Source organism: Podarcis pityusensis (assembly GCF_964106645.2).
Source record: "Podarcis pityusensis genome assembly, chromosome: 13".
Classification (NCBI taxonomy): Eukaryota; Metazoa; Chordata; class Lepidosauria; order Squamata; family Lacertidae; genus Podarcis; species Podarcis pityusensis.
Window position 1 is genome coordinate 25,236,364 of NC_138038.1, and position 22,721 is coordinate 25,259,084.

At 46.3% G+C, this 22,721-nt stretch overlaps 1 protein-coding gene across 6 annotated transcripts in view; it reads left to right on the forward strand.

Annotated features, from left to right (window-relative positions):
- LOC308461383 (uncharacterized protein) overlaps positions 1 to 22,721 on the forward strand; it is a 49,116-nt gene that overhangs the window by 19,564 nt on the left and 6,831 nt on the right. For 5 of the 6 annotated variants that reach the window (XM_080978272.1, XM_080978269.1, XM_080978271.1 and 2 more), the window contains 19 exons: positions 4,707 to 4,853; positions 5,388 to 5,456; positions 5,948 to 6,019; positions 6,519 to 6,587; positions 7,259 to 7,327; positions 8,195 to 8,260; positions 8,469 to 8,525; positions 10,070 to 10,234; positions 11,395 to 11,745; positions 12,387 to 12,497; positions 14,253 to 14,294; positions 16,520 to 16,546; positions 16,689 to 16,757; positions 17,750 to 17,794; positions 18,804 to 18,884; positions 19,138 to 19,179; positions 19,817 to 19,844; positions 20,452 to 20,504; positions 22,246 to 22,380. In XM_080978272.1, coding sequence (XP_080834398.1) covers positions 4,707 to 4,853; positions 5,388 to 5,456; positions 5,948 to 6,019; positions 6,519 to 6,587; positions 7,259 to 7,327; positions 8,195 to 8,260; positions 8,469 to 8,525; positions 10,070 to 10,234; positions 11,395 to 11,745; positions 12,387 to 12,497; positions 14,253 to 14,294; positions 16,520 to 16,546; positions 16,689 to 16,757; positions 17,750 to 17,794; positions 18,804 to 18,884; positions 19,138 to 19,179; positions 19,817 to 19,844; positions 20,452 to 20,504; positions 22,246 to 22,380 — 1,698 coding nt within the window. The remainder of the gene's footprint in view (positions 1 to 4,706; positions 4,854 to 5,387; positions 5,457 to 5,947; positions 6,020 to 6,518; positions 6,588 to 7,258; positions 7,328 to 8,194; positions 8,261 to 8,468; positions 8,526 to 10,069; positions 10,235 to 11,394; positions 11,746 to 12,386; positions 12,498 to 14,252; positions 14,295 to 16,519; positions 16,547 to 16,688; positions 16,758 to 17,749; positions 17,795 to 18,803; positions 18,885 to 19,137; positions 19,180 to 19,816; positions 19,845 to 20,451; positions 20,505 to 22,245; positions 22,381 to 22,721) is intronic. The other variant, XM_080978268.1, reaches the window with a different exon arrangement.

Here is a 22,721-nt window from a genome sequence, read left to right on the forward strand (position 1 = left end):
AATAACCAGTGTAACATGGAGATTCTGCTCTTTACTGTGCAAGTCCATTGATTCATCTGGCTGAGTATTATCTCCCCCAGGGAGAGGACCTGTAGTCTAACAACATCTGGAGGACCACGGGCTCCCCATCCTTGGTCTATATCTGGTGTGGGGAGCCTTTGACCATCCAGATGTTGCTCACTACAACTTCCACCATTCCTGTTTGCCGAGGCTGGTGGGCATTGTCCTTCATCAACATCTGGAAGGCCAGGGTTCCCCATCTTTGATCTACACTGGCAGGAACCGTCCAGGGCTTCAGAAATAAGTCTTTCACCATCTTTACCTGGAGATCACCAGCAATTGAATCAGCACTGGATAGCTCAGTTGATTAGAGAGTAGTGCTGATAACGCAAAGGTGGCAGATTTTATCCCTGTATGAGACAGCTGCATATTCCTACTGCCGTTGGACTAGATGATGCTCGGGTCCCTTCCAACTCTAAAGTCCTATGATTCTGTGATTGAACCTGAGATCTTCTCATACAAAGCATGTGTTTTACCTCTGAGCTATAGTCTCTCTGCCCTGCCACCCGGTAGTCTGAGGAAATAGGGAATGTTTACATGCGCACCTGTAAGGTAAAGGTAAAGGTCCTGACCATTAGGTCCAGTCATGACCGACCCTGGGGTTGCGGCGCTCATCTCACTTTATTGGCTGAGGGAGCCGGCGTACAGCTTCCGGGTCATGTGGCCAGCATGACTAAGCCGCTTCTGGCGAACCAGAGCAGCGCACGGAAACACCGTTTACCTTTCTGCCGGAGCGGTACCAACTGCTAGGTTGGCAGGAGCAGGGACCAAGCAATGGGAGCTCACCCCATCGCGGGGATTCGAACCGCCAACCTGCTGATTGGCAAGTCCTGGTCTCTGTGGTTTAACCCACAGCCCCACCCGTGTCCCGTTGCGCACCTGTAACGTAGCACATAAACAGACTGATCAGTTATCCTTTAACCACCATGTTGTACTCATAGCCAAAGTGCTTCAAGAGAGGCATCTGCCTGCAAAGGGAATGCAAGACAAGATGGACCTTTGGTCTAATCCAACAAGGCAATTCTTGAGTTCTAGGGGTTGTGAGCGCCAGCTCATGAACATACGTGCGGCTGTGTTTCCACGCACACACCCTGTAAAGTACACCGTCCTCCTTTGCAGGTTAGGTGCACTTGCTGCCCCACAGCCTTTCAGCCTTCCCCCCCTTGGCATCTCAGCATGAAAGGCTTATGGCAATTCAGGCCAGACGGCTGCTCATCTGAGCATGCTCCCGATGTGGGAGATGCAGACCAAAGTCCCAAGGCCAGCTCCCCCACCCTGAGACACACAATCGCTTGCTTTTCTCTCTTGGTCCCTTTCTCTCCACTTTATCAGCAACCAAGGTCCTGTCAGACACAACAAATCCTTGGATTCAGTACATGTACAGGGCTTACTTGGCCAAAGGGAAATGGCTAGAAAGGGACCAGCCCAAGCAAGCGTTGTGTGTCCTGCTTTTACAGAGGAGAGTCCTCTGTTTCGAAAGGCTGTCAGGAGATGCTCCTCTGTTTGATGGTGTCTTCCATTGGAAAGTACCCTTCCGCTTCCTAATTTCTAAACATTACTTTTTTAAGTGTAGGTTTTTGACTTTATTTGGGCTGCTTGGTTGGGATGGCGTTGCCTGTTTGAGCGGGGACGATGACGAATGTTTCCTGCTGGGGTTTGTTGTTGTTTAGTCGTTAGTCGTGTCCGACTCTTCGTGACCCCATGGAACAGAGCAGGCCAGGCACTCCTGTCTTCCACTGCCTCCCGCAGCTTGGTCAAATTCATGCTGGTAGCTTCAAGAACACTGTCCAACCATCACATCCTCTGTCGTCCCCTTCTCCTTGTGCCCTCCATCTTTCCCAACACCAGGGTCTTTTCCAGGGAGTCTTCTCTTCTCATGAGGTGACCAAAGTATTGGAGCCTCACCTTCAGGATCTCTCCTTCCAGTGAGCACTCAGGGCTGATTTCCTTCAGAATGGATAGGTTTGATCTTCTTGCAGTCCATGGGACTCTCAAGAGTCTCCTCCAGCACCATAATTCAAACGCATCAATTCTTCGGCAATCAGCCTTCTTTATGGTGCAGCTCTCACTTCCATACATCACTACTGGGAAAACCATAGCTTTAACTAGACGGACCTTTGTCGGCAAGGTGATGTCTCTGCTTTTTAATATGCTATCTAGGTTTGTCATCGCTTGTCTCCCAAGAAGCAGGTGTCTTTTAATGTCGTGACTGCTGTCACCATCTGCAGTGATCATGGAACCCAAGAAAGTAAAATCTCTCACTGCCTCCATTTCTTCCCCTTCTGTTTGCCAGGAGGTGATGGGACCAGTGGTCATAATCTTAGTTTTTTTGATGTTGAGCTTCAGACCATATTTTGCCTTCTCCTCTTTCACCCTCATTAAAAGGTTCTTTAATTCCTCATCACTTTCTGCCATCAAGGTCGTGTCATCTGCGTATCTGAGGTTGTTGATATTTCTTCCGGCAATCTTAATTCCGGCTTGGGATTCATCTAGCCCAGCATTTTGCATGATGAATTCTAAATAAACAGGGAGACAATATACAGCCTTGTCGTACTCCTTTCCCAATTTTGAACCAATCAGTTGTTCCATATCCAGTTCTAACTGTAGCTTCTTGTCCCACATAGAGATTTCTAGCTCTAGATTGTTTGTTTGGGGGAAGGGTGGTGCTTTGCCTGTTTTGGATGGTGGTGGTTCTGAACATCGCCTTTTTTTTTTATCCTGTCAAATGGGTAGTTTCTGGTGCCCCTCAACAGTTGGTGCAGAATACAATGGCCAGACCGGGAGCTTCCACCTGAGAACATGTGACACCATTGTTAAAACAGCTTCTCTGGCTGCCCACTTGCTGCTGAGAGAGGTTCGAGTTTCTTGTGTTAATTTACAAAGCCCTGAACAACTTAAGCCCAGGGTACCTCAGGGATTGCCTTAACCCTTGTGTTATATCCCAGTAGAGGTTTGGGGTTTGTGTGTGTGGTTTCTTTTGTAAAAAAATTAATTGGAATTTTTATGAAAGTGATACAAAACAGTACCAAGAACAAGGCAAAAAATAAAATAAAAAATACAGAACAATCAAACCAGATGTTCCTGATCCCAGTCACTGAGATCGTCTGCAAGAGCATCGTCGGTCATTCCCTAAGCTGGTGAGGCTTGTTTGACAACAAGATACTGACCCTTTAGTGTCATCTGTGATGTTTCTACATTTTTAGAACTGGGATTTTTGTATGCTGTTACATTTGCTATAGAATTACTGTTCTATTATTGCTGCTATTATTAAATTATTCTTGCAGTCTGTTGGTTTGGTGATGCCTTGCCCTGATTGTCACTTTCAGCATAATTTTGTGTGTATGTGAAAAGGTGTCATACAGATAAATTGATTATGATTTGGAATTTTTTGCTTGCTTTGCAGTTAATATTAGTTAGGCATAAGCCCAGTTCTAGGGATGTGGGTGGCGCTGTGGGTTAAACCACAGAGCTTAGGACTTGCTGATCAGAAGGTCGGTGGTTCGACTCCCCGTGACGGGGTGAGCTCCCGTTGCTCGGTCTCTGCTCCTGCCAACCTAGCAGTTTGAAAGCACGTCAAGTGCAAGTAGATAAATAGGTAAGGTAGCAGGAAGGTAAACAGCGTTTTCGTGCACTGCTCTGGTTTGCCAGAAGCGGCTTAGTCATGCTGGCCACATGACCCGGAAGCTGTATGCCAGCTCCCTCGGCCAATAAAGCGAGATGAGCGCCGCAACCCCAGAGTTGGTCACGACTGGACCTAATGGTCAGGGGTCCCTTTACCTTTACCTAAGCCGAGTTCTGGTGTCTCTCTCTCCTCTCCCAATCCCATGTTATTAACGCTGTATGAATAGGAAAGTGGGGGGAGCACTCTCACTGCCGCCCCTCACTGCCTCTCATTGCCATCGCTGCTCCCACAGCCCCTCACATGCCGAGAGGACTGAACCTCTGCCATGGGGAGCCTTTTTTCTACCCCATAGGCTCTCTAGATCTTCCACTGCAGGAGTGGTTAGAGTTCAACAACAAACTTTTATTCTCAGCTATAATTGATCTCGCAGGTGAAGAATGCTTTCGTTTTTAAAAATCTTTATTATCTGTACAGCGAATCTTTGTATGAGTGAATGCTTTGTTATCCAGTTGTAGCTGTGCTGTGTCTTTGTACTTTTGTCCTTCCAGACCATGAGGCTTTATAGTTTAAATTTCTGGTTCTTCCTTTTCCCTTCCTTTTTTGTTAGGCTTACACTTTTGTTTGCTAATAAAAAAAAACCTAAAAACAACAACAACAATTGGGGGTGCTAGCAAACACGGCCCTTATTCCCCCTCACATCATAATTGTGTGAGGGGGAAAAACCTGAAGAGGACTATAGGGATTCAAAATTCATATCTATGGTCTTAAACCCTTCATGCATTAATTAGACCAGGGTTTCCCAAACTTGGGTCTCCAGCTGTTTTTGGACTACAGTTCCCATCATCCCTGACCACTGACCCTGCTAGCTAGAGATGATGGGGGTTGTAGTCCAAAAACAACTGGAGATCCAAGTTTGGGAAACATTGAATTAGACTGAAGCATGTTGGTTATATGAGACTGGTTATCCCACAAACTTTATGTCAGGTTGTGGTGTGCTCACAAATTCCATTTTTCCCCCTCCCAGGCTACCTCTGCAGCTGACAAGGAGGAAGTGTTTCCTGGCATGGATTTTCCCTTTCAGAACATCCTTGAAGGCAGCACTGAGGATGAAGATGATGAATTTTTACACAGCCTAGTAACAGCACCGGGGAAGGAGGTGTCAACTGAGCTGGTACGCTTCGGTTATTTTCTATAGCAAGTGGGTTGTTGTAATCTAAATATCTTCATCTGCCCCTGAAGGCTGGCTCACGCGGCAGCTGCTACCTACCTAGTTTTAGGGCTTATCCACATCTCTGCTCTTCCCAGGCATGGTCCACACTTTAGAAGAGCTCAGTGTTCAAGCGCCTTCTTTTTTTTCTTTTTCTCTTTTGCTCCAGATGTTTCTCCATGGAAACCTGTTCTTTAAAGTTCAATCGAAACAAATGGCATTCCATGGAAAAACCTCTGTAAATGACTAAGCAGAGGGCCAATACCTATGCCAGGAGTGAAGAACGCAACAAATTAAAGAATCAGCTACCATTTTGGAAAAAACCAGAGAGATGTGTGCGTTGTGTAGCTCCTAGGTCTTCCTACACCATTAGAAGATAGCAGTACTTTGCTTTGGAGGGTGGGAGGCCTGCTCAGTGGCAGGGAGGAGAAGACTTGGCATCTTAGTTGGTGTCTTACAAAATATGATTTCCTAACTGTCACCATCTTGTTATCTCAGGAAGATGCAAAACCCTCAATGTCTTCAGTTCACCAAACCACAATCCAGGGAGACTCTGAGACAAAAGAGGTACATTTGGGGTTTTGTTCTGGAAAAAACAGTGCCACGTTGAAAGAAAGGAATAGGGGGTGGGGGGGAGTTAAAGGGATAGTGACCATAAATAAGTTCAATGGAACTTATTTCTGAGTAAACATACATTAGTTTATTGCCTTCTGGTGTGGGGGGTTGCTATGGTGAATATATAGCACTAAAGTGCCATGTGGAACCACCATTTTAATTCCCACTTTTTTTTGCTGAGGCACTGAAAATCCTCTGTTAGAGAATCCTTGCTTTCCTTCAGAGACCTACAATTCTCAAGGTTCCTTGTGAAGACAGAGTGAAGCCAGTTTTAACCTGCAGTATGGCTGCAGGTTAATCAGAGTGGCTGGTCTTGAATAGCAACCATCATCAGAGATGCACTGTTTAGAGAATTCTCAGTTTGTTCATTTTGCCCGGTTAGAAAACACTTTTCTTTAAATCTCCCAGAATGTCTACTAACGGCTCCTTTGCACACCTTTCAGGCACAGCCTGTGACTGAAAAATCATGGTGGCCTCTGGCGACTGTTACAAAGGAGCATCCTCAGAAGGCTGAAGTGAGTCAATACAGGGTTTTGGTAGTCCATGGGGTTTGGTAATCCATGCCATATTTTTGTGAGACATCATCACCAATACAGTTAATCTCAGCCATTCCTCTGTAGGTATATTGCCCAGGACTTTTTGAAATATTTCAGGACCTCCCTGGGGATTTAGGAAGATATACTGAAAGACATTGTACTGGTTATTTGGAAGGCCCACCCGCCCACATGACACAGTCATTGACACTGAGACATTGACAGACACAGCTTTGCTCAAAAACAATATGGCATATTTTTCAGGATTCTACGAGTGGTTAATTTATAGAGAGTGAAATGCCAGGCCTTGATTCTCTGACCAAGCTCCACGACTTCTGACTGACACTCCCCTCATCAAATCCCAGATTGATATGAATGGTTATCTTGATAGGTCTTATTACATTTTCATTACAAATGTGCACCTTAACAATGTAAACAGGCAGGGAGGTTATCTGATTTTTGTCATTGTCTTGTGTCTCAGGAGGACCCACATGTCTCGACTCCTGATGTTCACCAAACCGTGGGCAGGGGAGACTCTGTGGCAAAAGAGGTATGTAGGGAGTTCGCTATCAAGAAGCCAATGCCACTGTGGAAGAAGGGGGAAAGGGGGAAACAACTAAAGGGACTGTAACCAGGAAAAGCAGAACCGTCATGTTTGCAATACCAACTTCCTAGAAAGTATATGTGTATGTTTTGCAGGTAAGGTTTACTGGTAGGTTTGGTTCACATTTTAACACAAACTCTACCTAACCTTCACTTTGCAAAGCAATACACTCAAGATGGCGGGGGTGGCAGCTTTCAGCCTGAGGGCTGCATTCTCTTCTGGGCAAACTTCTGAAGGAGTCATGGCCTCCCCAAAAATTCCAGGGACTGTAGGAGATCCCTATTCCCCTCAGAGAGCTACCAATCCCAAAGTGGTTTAACAATCAGCCCCTCTTCCTAGGGAACTATGGGATTTCTAGCTCCATGAAGGGAACAAGTCTCCCAACAACTCTCAATGCCCTTAACAAACTACAGTTCCCAGAATTCTCTGAGGGGAAGCCATGACTGTTTAAAGTGCTATAATACTGCTTTAAACGTATACTGCAGATGGAGCCTTGTTTTTGTCAGATACTGTCCCTTCCAGATCTGCAGTTACATGGAAAGTAACAATGCACCTTGGCAATGTAAAATGGCAGGGAGGTTATTCAATTTCCTAACTGTTGTCATCTTGTATCTCAGGAGGAACCACAACTCTTGACTCCTTCTGTTCACCAGACCGTGGTCAGGGGGGACTCTGTGGCAAAAGAGGTATGTAGGCAGTTCACGATCAAGAAGTCAATGTCGCTGTGGAAGAAGGAGCCTAGACAGAATTATGGCAGCCTGACAGAGAGGCCTGGAATGGCAGCACTATTTCTTTTAAATCAATATTGTGACATTTATATCCCACTTCTCTTCCGCAAAGTTCAAGATGGCATATGTGATTCTCCTACTCATTTTTTTCATCCTCACAACAATCCTGTGAAGTAGGTCAGGCTGACCATGTAACTTGGACCAAGGTCACCCAGTAAGATAAAATATTGTCAGATAAAATATTGTCCTTCCAGTTCTACAGTTACATGGAAAGAGGGAAAGAAGAAAGTTTTTTTAAAGTCTGGAATAATCAGGTGGAAATGACGCAGAAGGAAGGAACTCTGATGGGATGGAATAATAGGGTAGATTTAGAAAGTTGGGGGTGAGTTGTCACACACACACACACACACACACACACAGAGAGAGAGAGAGAGGGGGGGGTCTGCTTTAAAGTCTCGGATATGGCCCTGGAGGGCCTTGAGGTATGTCTATATTAGGGTTGCCATATTTCAAGTAAAAATCTGGACACAAAAAATGGTTAAACTTTTTTAGGGCAATCACCTGATAGCATCTCCACCACTGCCAAGCCTAAACCAGAGCCTGGGTTGCCAGAACCTGAAGCAGAGCCACCCAAGCATATTTAAACAAAAAAAATCCAGGACATTTGCTTTAAAATGTAAAATTCTCCCCAGATGGGCATGTAGGACCCGCAGAAGAGGACATGTCCAGGAATTCCTGGACGTATGGCAACCCTAGATTCCTGACCTGGTGAAAAAAGTTTTAAATGTGTAATTTATTTATTTATTTATTTTGGCTTTTTGACAGGTGATTACGAAAGAGGAAACCTCATCCATTTCCCCTCCCAAGACAGCCGCTGCCTCCATTATTGGGGTAAAAAAGGGGGAAGTTGATGTTTGGGACTACAATTCCCATCATCCCTGACCACTGGTCCTGTTAGCTAGGGATGATGGGAATTGTAGTCCCAAACATCTGGAGGGCCGGAGTTTGCCTATGCCTGCTCTATGGGTTATGACCTTCCTCTCTGTGTTCCATTGGTGAGAGGTGATCTATCACTAACTACTTTTTCTGTTTTTCTTAGATGCATAATCTTTCCCAGTGTGTCTGTCCAGCAACACCAGGCCCTCGTGGTGCAAAGGTGCGCATCTAAGCTTTCTCCCCTGTGTTGGGTTGCTGTGGTAATGGCAAGTCCAGGCCAGTCTGCAGCTGAGGGTGTGTCTAGTCTACAAAAGGCATTTTCAAACGCCGCCTTGAAGTACATGCATAAGGCAAATGAAAACCTATTGGGCTTCCCCAGCCGTAATGAAGGCCACATCTATACTACTGTGGTTGCTACCTCCTCCCCCCCAAACCAAATAACCTGTGCCTTTTGAGGGTGGCACAATAACCAGGCATCCAAAAGCTGCAACTGCCCCCCATCTCTGTTTATCCTTGCTGAGAAGCATTCGTGCTGTTGAGCTGTACTGATCTATTGTTTTGGAGCTGTTAGTCCAGCCTTCACTAAGGGGCATCCTGGCGCTGGGACTGATGAGAGTTGTAGTCCAAAACATCTGGAAGGTAGCACCTGGTTGGCCGAATGCTGTGTTGCTATGGGGACTCTAGCTGCTAGACAGCAGCCCAAATAAATCTCAAGTGGGAAGGATGCTATTGCACTTAGGTCCTGCTTGTGGGCTCCTCCTAGGCACCTGCCTGGCCACTGTGAGAACAAGATGCTAGACTAGATGGGCCATTGACCTGGTCCAGCAGGTCTCTCCTTATGCTCTTTGCCTACAGTGTGCTGAGAAATATTTCACTCTGTATGGAAGAATCATAGAATCGTAGAGTTGGAAGAGACCCTGAGGGTCATCTAGTCCAAGCCCCAGCAATGCAGGAATCTCAGCTAAAGCATCCATGACAGATGGCCATCCAACCTCTACTTAAATACCTCCAAGAGTTCTATGGAATCCAGTTAAGATGACTTTAAAGCTCTAAACAGCCTCGGTCCAGTATACCTGAAGGAGCGTCTCCACCCCCATCATTCTGCCCGAACACTGAGGTCTAGTGCCAAGGGCCGTCTGGCAGTTCCCTCGCTGCGAGAAGCCAAGTTACAGGGAACCAGGCAGAGGGCCTTCTCGGTAGTGGCACCCGCCCCGTGGAACGCCCTCCCACCAGATGTCAAAGAGGGGGGGAAACTACCAGACTTTTAGAAGACATCTGAAGGCAGCCCTGTTCAGGGAAGCTCTTAATGTTTAATAGGTTTTTGTATTTTAATATTCTGTTGGAAGCCGCCCAGAGTGGCTGGGGAAACCCAGCCAGATGAGCAGGGTATAAATAATAAATTATTATTATTATTATTATTATTATTATTATTATTATTATTACTTGTCCCTAAAGGAACAACCATGGCCCCATCTCCAGCCATACATTTAAGTTTCCCCAAAATATGTGTGCATAAGCTTCTCCCAGAAGCCATTCAAAATAAGTGTGCCAAAAGCAGACAAATAAGTGAGTTGCCTGCTGGCATTGGCTCCAGTCTGCCTATCTAAGCAAGTCCAAGACTCCAGAGGTTTCTAAGAGAGAAGGGGAGCACTTTGCACAGCAGGAGACTGAGTACAGACCTTTGCTGTAGATATTGACTGTTGCCTGAATCCAAAGTTGCCTGAATCCAAAGTGCCTCTCATCCTATGTTCTTTCCTGTGGCAGGGAGACAAAGGTGACCAGGGTCCTCCAGGAGAAAGAGGACTTCCTGGGGAAAGAGGGCTAGCAGGCAACCCAGGCCAACCTGGACCTGCAGGACCCCCGGGACCACCAGGCCAGTCCCTTCCAGGATCTCCAGAATGTGGTGGTGCCAATGGTGGAAATGAAAAGGTGAGACTGGGCCGGGGGAGAGAATTGAGGTCACTTCCTGATGAGTTGTTTGTTGAGCATTCATCCTGATTGGCTTCCACAAGGTTTGTGGAGAGGTTAGACAGCTCTGAGCACTCATTCTGATTTATTTGGGGGGGGGGTTATGACGTCACATCAAGCAGCTATCATCACACACCTTCCTCTGTGTTTTCCCATCACTTTGGTTATCACAAAAAAGCCTGATTTGGGGTGGGGGGAGTGTGTTTGTTATGCAACAGCACCAAATCAACTTTAATTGGGCAACTGGAATGTGCCAATATGTGATTGATCCACAGCGGAAGATAGCAACACTTTGGAAGCACAGAGGCCAGGGGGGTTTCCAGGCTATGTGCATTAAAATCTTTTTCCAGCGCTTTGAAGTATCATCAACTTTATGAGCAAATGTTTTCAGGCTTTCAGGGAGGTTTCTAATACTTTGGCCCATGCTACAGTCCCAATCTGGATTGGCGGAGGCAGCACCGGTTATTTGCATGGAAAGAAAAGTTTCCATTTGTGTTAACTGAAGCTTTTCTTCCAGGCATAGGAGAGATGTCCAATCCAGATTGGGACTGCAGCAAGGGGAAAGTATTAAAGTCCTCCCTGCCAGGTTCCCAATGCCTGCCGTTTATTTATTTTTTAAAAGCCTTTCATGCAGCTGCTATTTTTTGGGAACAGCTTCTCTTCTGCTTTGGCCCTACGACACTCACACATGCATTATATCAGCCCAAGGTAGACATGGATTTGCAGCCCTGTCATGTCTTGTTTATCGTTTAAACCTAGTTCTTACTGAAGCGATAAGCTTTTATCAGGACTACGGATTGTGGGTGGGAGCTCGCATGGTTGAATACAAAGAAATTCCCTGCACACTGCGCCAGACTTCTCACTTACATGCTAGCTTTCTGCATTTGGGGTTTTTTTGTGGAGGGAAATATTATCGCGTTGCTCCCACCTCCCATCTGAAGTGATCCAACTCAGACCCAGGTATATCCTCTCAGGAAGAACTAGATCTTAGCTTTGGTTTCCTATGAAGTCAGAAATCTTGACAAATGCATTAGCAACTTCACAAAGACGCCGAACGATATTTTTTCTGCCTCTTAAAAGATCAACAATACACCTTGTGCCTCTTTTGTCATTTTTCCTAGGGGGTCAGCATCATGGAAGGGCCCCCTGGTCCAATGGGCTACCCAGGTCTTCCTGGACCTCCAGGATACCCTGGTCAGGAAGGACCCCAAGGGCCCCCTGGCCTTCCAGGCCACGAAGGTCAGCAAGGTACGCCAGGCCTCCCTGGCACACCAGGCCAGCCTGGCCCACCAGGATCCACAGGGCCTGCAGGCATGCCGGGGCCAGTGGGGGCAGAGGGGATTCCCGGAGCCATGGGCCCTGAAGGGCATCCAGGACTACCAGGCCACATGGGGCCACCAGGACCACCAGGCACCCCCGGGCAGAAAGGGCCTCCAGGACGAGAAGGGCTTCCAGGGAAGGACGGGCCAAAGGTAAGCAGCGCCGAAAGTGGGGTCATGGGTGAACTGTCAGAGGTGGGTGGCCTAATAGCAGGAAGGCAGGATGGAAGGAAGAGGAAAGCTAAATAAGACAGGCAGGAACAGGGTCCCAAACTTGCATGCCTCCTCCTACCTACGCCCTGTAACAATGACAGGTATTTTGCTAGCTGGTAGATAAATGCCTGAATTTCCAAAGCAATTTGGTTGGGTCTCTGCTTGCCTTGAATCAGAAGCAGAGTGGGTGGGTGTGAGTCAGAGGTAAGGGACACCAAGCCTACATTTCTCTAATAATAATAATAATAATAATAATAATAATAATAATAATGTTGGTACAGTGGTACCTCGGTTGTCGAATGTCATCTGTTCTGGAAGACCGTTCGACTTCCAAAACATTTGACAACCGAGGTGCAAAGGGCCATCTGCAATTTCCATTGAGAAAACTGAAAAACACACCACAGAAGCCGTTCAGCTTCCGAGGTGTGTTCGAAAACGGAAGCAATTACTCCTGGGTTTTCGGCGTTGGAAAAACGAAACATTCGGCTTCTGAGATGCTCGGAAACCGAGGTACCACTGTACTTAAAACCTTGGGTTTCTGTTTTAGGACTTGTGATAATGTTTGTGGTTTATTCTTGCAGGGTGAGAAGGGTGAGGTTGGCCTACAGGGCCCTCCTGGCAATCCAGGTGTAAAAGGTGAAATGGGGCTTCAGGGTGTACCTGGGCCCATGGGTCCTCCTGGTGAGAATCAGGTGAGTGGAAATGCACTTTGCTCTGAGCTAGCATGCTCTCTGATACCCATCTGGGATTGCTTACTTATGACACACTAAGGCCGTGTACACATTCCTACTTACTCTGCATCCACTGCTCTCCCACCGCTGGTTTGTGAAGACATATACACACAACACTAACCACAATCCACACCTGTCCTGTAGTGTCTTGAGGAACATTGCATTCTGACGTGTTTTCCTCCCACAAACCAGCTTCCATCTGATCAGGAAAGCCATATGAAGGCATTAGGGTTGCCTGACCTCCATCCAGGTGGCAGGTGGAGGGTTTGAATGTCCAGGTGGATGGGAGTGCCTTTAATAATAAAAAATATTATTATTATTAACAGAACTGTGCATTCAGCTTGAAGGCTCTAGCCCAGCAGCAGCTGGCTGCAAATTATAGCATAGACACTCTGGGCGATCTGCCTTCCTTCTCCTCTCTCCTCTCCCCTCTCCCAATTAAATTCTGTCTCCATGATCCACCGGGGGCCTCCCTCAGAACAGCAAATAAATAAATAAAAAGGAGTATTCCCTGGATGCCTAGTTCCAAGTTTAGGGCAAGTGCTCTTTGGTTAGAGGAACCCCAGCAGAGATTTAAAATCGCAAAATATGCAGCAAAGAGTGGAAATATAGGCTATTAGATCTTAAAAACCATCCCTTTTAAGTTGCTTCCAAAATTCCCCTCAGTGGCAGACTTTGAGCTCTCAAATTTCAGTAGCACCATGTGCAACACTAAAATTCTGCACGCACCCTGCCTCTTGCACTCCATTCTAAAGCATTGTTTTGGCGCCCCCTGCAATGCGGGGCCCAGTGTGACCATACCGGTCATGCTACCCTTAAACCGCTTCTGTTCCCTCTTCCCTTAGCATAGAAAGAGACCACATGTAAGTGGTTTACTTACAATCTCTTCAGCAGTCATATTCATGTGTTTTTCCATACATCGGCAAGAAAACACAGGCAGTAAAACTTAGGTTCCAAAGTGGCGAATGCTTCTAAATTATTTGTATAGAAACACAAAGATAGCTGCTTAAGCCACACAGCCTTAGCTTGAAACATCCAACTTAGACCTCCTTATACAGGTAGGGTTCACATGATAATCCTTCCACCCAAGGTAAGGAGGAGTGACCTGGCCAAGCCTGGCAAGAAAGCTTGCTCTATGGTCTTAAAGCCTTCGTGCATTAATTAGACTTAACTTAAGCATGTTGGTTATATGAGGCTGCTTATCCCACAGAAGTGGGGTGAGATGGCCCCAAAGGCAAGCTTGTATATAACTTACTTTCATAGAAACTTTCAAGACATTATGACCACAGACACGAGCCTGCCAAAGCATAGGGTGATCCTGGTTACATTTTAGAAGCTAAATGGAACCAGGAATTGTAATAGTTACAAGGCTTCCGTTGCTTCCTATTGATCCTTGGGCCCTTGCCCCTCTATGCGGGACTGCTTTTTATTCTTCATTGCCCCTTCCATTTCCGCCTTCCACTCCCCCAGTTGTTACAAAAAAGAGAGGAGAAAATCCATGGTTTTTTTCCTTAAGGTAAGATGAACGGACATTGAAAACTATACATGTGTTTTATAAATATAAACAGGTATGTGCAAAAATTATTCTTAATTGGCATGTAAACACCAAAGTCTGCCAAGAACACAGGTCCGAAGGATCTGTCACTTGTGCATGGGCAGTTGTTGGGGGGTGTTCCTTATGGGTTACATCAATGCCCTTCTCTTCTCTCTTTGTAGTGCAACACTCATGCAAGAGTTCTTGGACCTCCAGGTCCTAAGGTGAGTATGACACTTATCAAGCAACTTGGCAGAGATGGGGAGAAGCAGTGGCCTTCCAGATGTTCTTGGGCTCCAGCTCCCTTCAATCCCAGCCAGCAATGTCAATGGTGAGGGATGATGGGGGTTGTAACCTGACATGTGCAGGGCTGCAGGTTCCCCCGCCCTACTTGCACTGGCATGCTTTCGAACTGCTAGGTTGGCAAGAGCTGGGACAGAGCAACAGGAGCTCACCCCGTCACGGGGATTCGAACCGCCGACCTTCTGATCGGCAAGTCCTAAGCTCTGTGGTTTAACCCACACCGCCACCCACATCCCTAGAACTGAGCTTATGCCTAACTAATATTAACCGCAAAGCAAGCAAAAAATTCCAAATCATAATCAATTTATCTGTATGACAGCTTTTCACATACACACAAAACTGCTAGGTTGGCAAGAGCTGGGAAAGAGCAACAGGAGCTCACCCCGTCACGGGGATTTGAACCGCCGACCTTCCGATCAGCAAGCCAAAGAGGCTCAGTGGTTTAGACCACAGCGCCACCCTTTGCCCCCCATCCCTGTCATACCAGCAGGAGAAACAAGGTGGTGCAGGAAGGGCATCCAAAATCTCTGTGTGTGGGCAACCACCGCAAAGACAACAGTGTGTAGTTAGGTTGTGGACTAGAGTTGACTTTGGATACCCTGGAAATTCTTTTTCTTCCTCACTTTCACCACCCCCTGCCCCCAGTTACAAGGGGAAGAGTGGAGAGATGGGGGATGGGCTGCCTCACTTTCCTTTCTCTTTGGGTGATGCCCCTTCTTCAGAAGAATGCGATAGGAGCCCTAGCTCACTGAGCCCACCTCAAAGTTTTCATCATGAGCTGAAAGGATGGAAAAAGTGGGAAACCCAGAGAACTCATGATCACGAATTCTATTCATCCTTGTTCGTAGCTGTGTTTATTTTTGCTCATATCCTCTTGTGATATGTGTCTCTTCCTCCCCGAAAAAAAAATCCTTTTGTGTGTCTCTTCAGCATTTATATTCCTGCCATCTTATCTTCTCCCTGCTTCTCTGGTCTCTGTTTTGCCTTGTATCAAAAGCAGAGCGGGTATGAGTCAGAGTTGAGGGACTCCAAGCGTACATTTTTTCTTTAAAAATAAATAAATTAGTACTTACAAACTTTGGATTTCTGCCCAACTCTCTCTCCCTTTCCCTCCACCTTCCTCTGCTTCTGCCTTTCCTCTTGCGTATGTTCGCATTAGTGCTTTAAAATGCAGCAAGGTTTGCTCCAATTCAGCTGTAAAATGGGAAAGTGCTGGGACAAAAAAAAAAATCCCTGCTCCTACATGGAGTTCTAAAGCACAGAGCTGTGCCTGGAAAGTGCAGTGCAAAAGGAAGTATAGCTAAGCCCTTAGTTTCATGCTCACAGGGGGCCTGTCTAATCAGTTAATGGTGGATTAATCCTGGAACTGTAGAGCTGGAAGGGACTCTGAGGGTCATCTAGTCCTACCCCCTGCAATGCAGGAATCTCAGCTAAAGCAGACATGCAAGGTGGCCATCCAACATCTGCTTAAAAACCTCCAAGGAAGGAGAGTTCTCTCCTTGCAAAGAGCAGTGCAAAATCGCCAATCGTAAGAACTTTTGGGTATCAGTATAAGTTTGTGTGTGTTTGACTACAAAGCCACAGACTTCCTGAGTTCATACTTTTAAGGTGCAGGGAAGCTGCCTGCAACTTTAGATCTGCTTTGCTGGGTTGTGGCAAAAGCCCGTTTACTACTCCAGCCATGTATTCCCCTGCAATCTTTTCAGAAGCAAAGAGCTGCAACGAAACCTAGGGGACAAAGCAGCAGTTAATAACCCGGTTAGCCTCATCACACCCCGAACAGAATGAGCAGCGCAAGTTTGTACGCTGGGCAGGAGAAGCTGCTGTGAAGAAAGGCTGTTTTGAACCTAGAGACTCTAAATACGGGGTGATTTAGAGTCCTCACAAACCATCAGCTTCAGGCAGTGCTGCCCACATGTTCACTGAAGTGTCCTTTGAGTTGGCGAGCCACCCTGTCTTCTTCCCGAAATTGGGTGTGGGTGGGGAAAGGATCATCCCCAGGAGTGTCGTTCTCTAACTTAAGAGCTCCTGATCCTGCTTATATCATAAGCTTATGAATAGGCTTGTCGCTGTGTCCCTGGCTGTACCTATAAGTGTGTCATGGTGATTTGACCTCCCGTTTGGTTTCTTTTCTTCCCCCTTGCAGGGTGAAAAAGGAGAACCTGGAGAACGGGTACGTAGTTGTGCAAAGAGGACCCACATCTTCAAAGCACTGTGATGCATTCTTCTTCTTCTTCTTCTTCTTCTTCTTCTTCTTCTTCTTCTTCTTCTTCTTCAACTCATTCTAAGGCCCTTCATTGTGTTTTCTTACCCAGGATTGCTGCAACTGCCCTGGAGCAACAAAAGCTGACTCTGACTCCTGGACACCTTTTACCTACCAAGAGGTACACTGAAATATGTTTGCCAACACCCTGCCATTTAGGATTGGTGGTATTAACACTGAGTGCATGGGGCAGTGTTTCCTCCAAGGATCAGTTAAGGGGAAACTTGTGCTTGGTATCTGCTACAAACCTTTGTCTGTGGAGGAACAAAAAACAAAGGCGGAAGCCAATGTAGGGCGAAAGGTATTTTAGTGGGCTTTCAGTGCAAGTCTGAATTGTCATGAGCCAGGGGTCAGCAAACTTTTTCAGCAGGGGGCCGGTCCACTGTCCCTCAGACCTTGGGGGGGGGCGGACTATATTGGGGGGGGGCACAAATAACCCAGAGATGCATTTTAAATAAAAGGACACATTCCACTCATGTAAAAACATGCTGATTCCCGTACTGTCCAGGCCGGATTTAGAAGGTGATTAGGCTGCATCTGGCCCCCAGACCTTAGTTTGCCTACCCATGTCATGGGCCATATTGGAGGAGGTGTTTCCCCAGGATCTCCTCTTAAGGTGCATACAGGTTGTAGAAAAAACACCCCAAAAATCAACCAACAATTCTGTCCCACTGCTTCTCCTCATACCCAAGAGTTACATCATATTGATACATGCATGTTCCAAAGCAATGCCAATATTAATATTTAGGCATGGCTTAGTAAAAAAAAAAAAAAAAAAGTTGCCACCGTTCCTGGCCTATTTATTTATTTACTTACTATTTCACGTCACAAGATTTATATGCCGGTTGACTGTAACAAAGCCTCAAAGTAGTTTATAGAAAGAGCCAAAAAAGCAGTGTCAATAGACTCTCCCAGCTTGTACGAATGGTGGTTGTGTTCCAAAGTGTGACCTGCCATGGGTGTAAACATCCTGAATTTCTGCAGTCAATGGGGAAAGAGGCAGGGGTGTGTGTGGCTTATGTATTAAGTACAAATGACATGGGTGGGCAAGATGTGCCCGTGAGCAATATCAGGATATTGAGTTGGCGTCTTTTTCTTCTCCTCCTCCTCCAGAATGGCAAAGGAGACCTTGAGATATATGGCTCGATTGCCAGCCGTGTAAGCCAGCCATTTCATCTTCTCCAACAAACCTTGGTTTGGTTTTGGTTGTGGTTTTTTTTTTAAATTGTATCTTGCCTTCAGAATGTGCTGTCTTCCCAATCTTGGCCTTTTCCCTTAAAAAAAAACAACAGAACAGATAAAAAGAAGCAATTTTGCCTAAACTGGGAGTAGGGAACCTTTTTCAGTCTGAGGGCTGGCTTCCCTCGTGGCAGCCTTATGGGGTCCATGTGGTAGGTGTGGCCAGAGGCAAAAGTGGGTGGAGCAATGGATGCGACTCCTACCTTTGAACAGAAGGATAACATTCCAGCCATGCAAAAGTCACAAGTTTCAGCACACATGCATACAAACCATCCCTCCATCCAAGCTAGCAGGCAGGGTTAGCCCAGGACGCTAGAGACAAAACACAAATTGCTGCCCCTGTCCCCTCTGCTGCATGCTTGCATGCTGCTGTGCACCCACCATGCACCTGCCTGGCATGTGCCCGCTGTCACATGCATGCATGGGCATGCAGCTGCGAGTGTATGGGGGGGGGGAGAGAGAAGATCATGAGCGGTGTGCTCATCAGAGGCTGGATCTGCTGCCCCTCCCAGCTGTCCAGAGCTTGCTGCCTTGAGGCTACTGCTTCATCTTGCCTCATGGGTAGGCTGGTCCTGCTAGCAAGAGGCATAATCACAGTTCAAGGCACAGTCCAGCCAGGCAAAAGCGCTCGAGAAGGGCTTGGTGATGGAGTGCAGGTAGAGCGCCCCGGAGGGCTCTGCATTCGACCCCTTGGCCCCAGTTTCCACCCACCATCCCAGACTAAATGAGCATTGTATGGAACCAAAGATCCCAGGCTGACTTCCTTAGAGCACTGGAGTCCACCCGAGTCTTGCACGAGAAACAGTTGTGCAAGCAGGCAAGCTATTTGCCAGCCCGTTCAGATGTAAAGGTGTGAAATGTTTGCAAAGTTCAGTTTCAGAATGCAGATAGCATCCAGTGTCTCTGTTCCCTTCTCTGCTTCTTCTAGGGTCCTCCAGGCCCCGCAGGAAATCCTGGCATGCCTGGGCCCCCAGGCCCTCCTGGACCACCGGGAGTTATTTACCTTAATGTAAGTGATCCTCCTCCCCCACAAAAAAAAACCCCACCTCAATGTTAGGGGAGATGGAGCAGCCACATGGTATTTAGAGAGTGACTTGTGGAAAGTTAGGGATCTGTCTCTTCAGCTGTTTTTTAAACATCACATACATGGGATGGGGTTTTTCTTGCTTTGTGGGATTTTGTATCCAATACTGAAAGCTATCCCCCTTTCCTCTTTAACTTGTGTTCTTTCCTTCCCCCGCCTCCCATCTGTCTATTTCCAGAGGGTGATCCCTATCCCACCCAGGAGGCACTGCAAGCAACCGGTGAGTTGGCAGGGCCAAATGGCGGCTTTTTCGCTGCTCTCTAATACGTCTTACAAAGACAAGTAGCTTCAGGCACCGCCAAAAGCATTGTCCAGCAATCCAAGCCTCTGTTGCATGAGAGGACAGGCCAAAGGAATATTTCCTGTGCGGAACAAACAGAAATGTTTGGTTCTGGTGTAGCAGCAGCCTTGGCTGAAATATTAGTAGTATTAGTAGTAGTGGTATTTATTACATAATTGGCAAATACATTTCATTAATTAATTGCTCTTTACAAAATAAAAAAAAGGTCTCAAAGCAACTTGCAATAATTTAAAATACAAAGTACAATAAGGTGAACCACAACCAAAATTTACAGAAATGGTTGGGTACAAGAGACGGTGTGTAAGCAGGCAGTGCTGGTCTGCAGACAAAATTAATGCTGCTGACCCCTGAACTTGGTAGAAGCTCCCCACACATAAGACGCAGCCCTGTGGGTTAAGGGTCCCTTGCTCAGCAAGGAGGCTGATTTGAAAATCTTTTTATTCCATTTTTCACTGAGTCCCACCCCAAACTGAGCAAGGTGTTTTCTGCACACTCCATTCGTCTGTATAACTTGGCTAATGTGGTGCTCATCTCTGTGCTCTTTGTTTTCTTCCAGTTGAGCCAGGACCCATCTCTGGATTCAGGTGCGAGCCGTTTTCTCTCTGGCTAATAATGTGCGACTTCTCTTGCGTATCTGCTCTACTGCGGTTTGATGTGGCTTGCATATCTATCCAGCATATGGCCAACCGACAGCCACTTTGGGAGGGCGCGAGGATATAGTCTGCAGAGGGTTTTTCTCTGACTCTGCAATCTGTTGTTCCACCAGTTCTTTGCTGAATGCAGCCTGTGGATGACACAATATTAGCCCAGGACTTGCATATACGCTTCTAGTAGATGTTTAGCCCTAGCCAGTCCCTTCTTCACCACCTTTACAAGGGAAGAGAAACTTGTGGTAATGTATGCAGTGTGCCCTGTTTGGGTGTTTTCCCACAGTCTTCATTGCCACCACTGGCAGTATACTGGTCTTGGAATTTGAGCTGTGAGTGTGTTGCCAAGTCAGTAAGTAAGGAAGAATTGTTGTCTGCCAGCCATTCTAATTTAGAACCATTAATATGCAGCACTTCAGGATGTTGTTTACAGACTCTCCTCTTTGGGGGTGGGGAGCTTTTTCTTGTACAGTTGATGGAATATTTGCTTCCTGGGATGGATGGTGGCTGGTTAGTTCATTCTGTCCTTTTTTCTGCTGTGCAGATGATGGGCTGTCTTTGAAGGATTCTTCCAATGAAAACCAGTATGGGTTTAAGGTAGGTCACCTTCATTCTTCTCCTTTCTGATACTCCCTCCAATAGTTAGTCCAGGGTAAAGAGCTGAACAAGTACAGGTAGAGGGAACCAGGCAAATGGCCTTCTCAGTGGTGGCGCCCGCCCTGTGGAACGCCCTCCCATCAGGTGTCAAGGAAATAAACAACTACCTGACTTTTAGAATACATCTGAAGGCAGCCCTGTTTAGGGAAGTTTTTAACGTTTGAGGTTTTATTCTGGTTTTTTTTTCTGTTGGGAGCCACCTGGAATGGCTGGGGAAACCCAGCCAGATGGGTGGGGTATAAATTGTTGTTGTTGTTGTTGTTGTTGTTGTTGTTATTTTCCTCCACCACCAGCTCCTCTACACATGAGATTTAGAAATTCACTTCAAATAATCTGGATTTCTTCACACCCTCAAGGAAATCTCCTTCAGCTATCTCATTTCTCAGCTATCAGAGAAATGTTTTTCTCTGTCCTGAGACAACATGCTTCTTATCTGAAAGTCAGGGGTTGCAGGTGCTCAAACAATACACAGCTACTAAGTGTTAGGTTAGTAGCCACTAGATTCTACAATAATAATCTAAGGATCACTGAAGTGGCTCGGGAGTACCCCTTTTGTTAAGGGGAGTAGCAAAAACCAAACAAATACATTTTGCTAGTATAAACCTAAAACTTCTGTAACTCATCAAAATGACAATAGTTGAACTAAAAATGTAAAGCATGGCATAAATCACCCACCTGATGAAGTCTAGCCCTGTGCCAAATTTCAAAATGATCCACTGAAAATCGCCAACGATACGGTAAGTTTAAAAGTGCTGAAAATTGACACATTGACCCCTTTTACTCCAATTTTTATACAATCTTGTCATATATTTGTTTCCAATTTGGGTGGGAAGCTATGGAGTACCGGTAATTCAAGCTCCTTGAAGACATGTTTTCATTGGTTTCATGACGTTCTGAGGAGCACTTCAAACATTATTATGGTTTTATTGCCCCATTAAGGCCTATAATAGCCACTGTTGGCAAAATAATATGATGTGTGTGCCGTATAAATACTGAAGCAATATTCATGGACCATTCTTCAGTGTTTGCAGAGGGAGCCACCTAGCGAATAGGATGTGTAATGCCTGTTGTTTCAGTTGTGGGACCGACCAGGAGACACCAGCCGTTGGGCTGTGATCACATTTGGAAGCCTGATAAGTTACTGTGGGCACTGCACAGATCCCCCAAGAACATGATGTGCTCATTCTCACAACCACACACATCCTAAAACACACACACATTGCTACCCCACACATCCCAGCACATACACAGAAACACGCACACCACAGACACTCCACCCAGGCATAAACAGTTTACTCACTGAAGGATCCCTATAGCAATATGGCAAGGCTCAGGTGTTTCATAAGTCATTACAGGGCCAAAACAATGTGGAGCATCTTTGCAGGTCCAGGCACTTCATTGAGGCCTGAGAGACCAAAGAAAAACGTGGGGGCACGGATGGCAAATTTTAAGCAAGCCCAGCTTGTGATGTGGCACAACTGTTGTCGCAGCATGTTTCTCAAAGCATCGGCCTTAGCTTCCTGTTTGCTGGCTTTGTGGAGCTTGAGAGGCAGCATGAGATAGCCTAAACTCTGGTCAGCCTTAACCGAAAGGTCTCTTGATCGCTGAATTGCAAAGCCTTCCACCAGTTGAGGGTAAGTGTGCTTTTAATAAAGGCACCTGCTCTTCCTTTACTTTCCAGCACTCCACGTGGATCTTCAAGTCAAAAGAGCTGATGTTCAAATCGGCCTCCTCCATTCCTGAAGGCAGCTTGGTCTACGTTAGTGAAGGGAATGAAGCTTTCTTCCGAACCCCCAAGGGATGGAGCAGGCTTCTGGTAGGAAAACATTGGGACACTGGTGTGCATGACTCTGTAGATGTGCAGCACTCAGACTCGCTCAGTATCTGATACACAAGCATCTGGTTGGCCACTATATGAAACAGGAGAATGGGCAGCCAATTACCAGGGATGATGTTGTAGTGGGTTTATTGCATCAGCAGGAGGTAGGACTGCTCTACGATTCCCTGGACTGTTTAGACCCTTTGCCCTGATCCAAGAAGGCTGCTCAGATGCTCTCTTTATTTTTAAAAATCAGGATGAGATTAAGTTATGCTTTTGTGGCTTGCTTGCTTGAGCTACCTGGGCAATGCTTGCCCTGATGGCATTTTAAAAAAAAC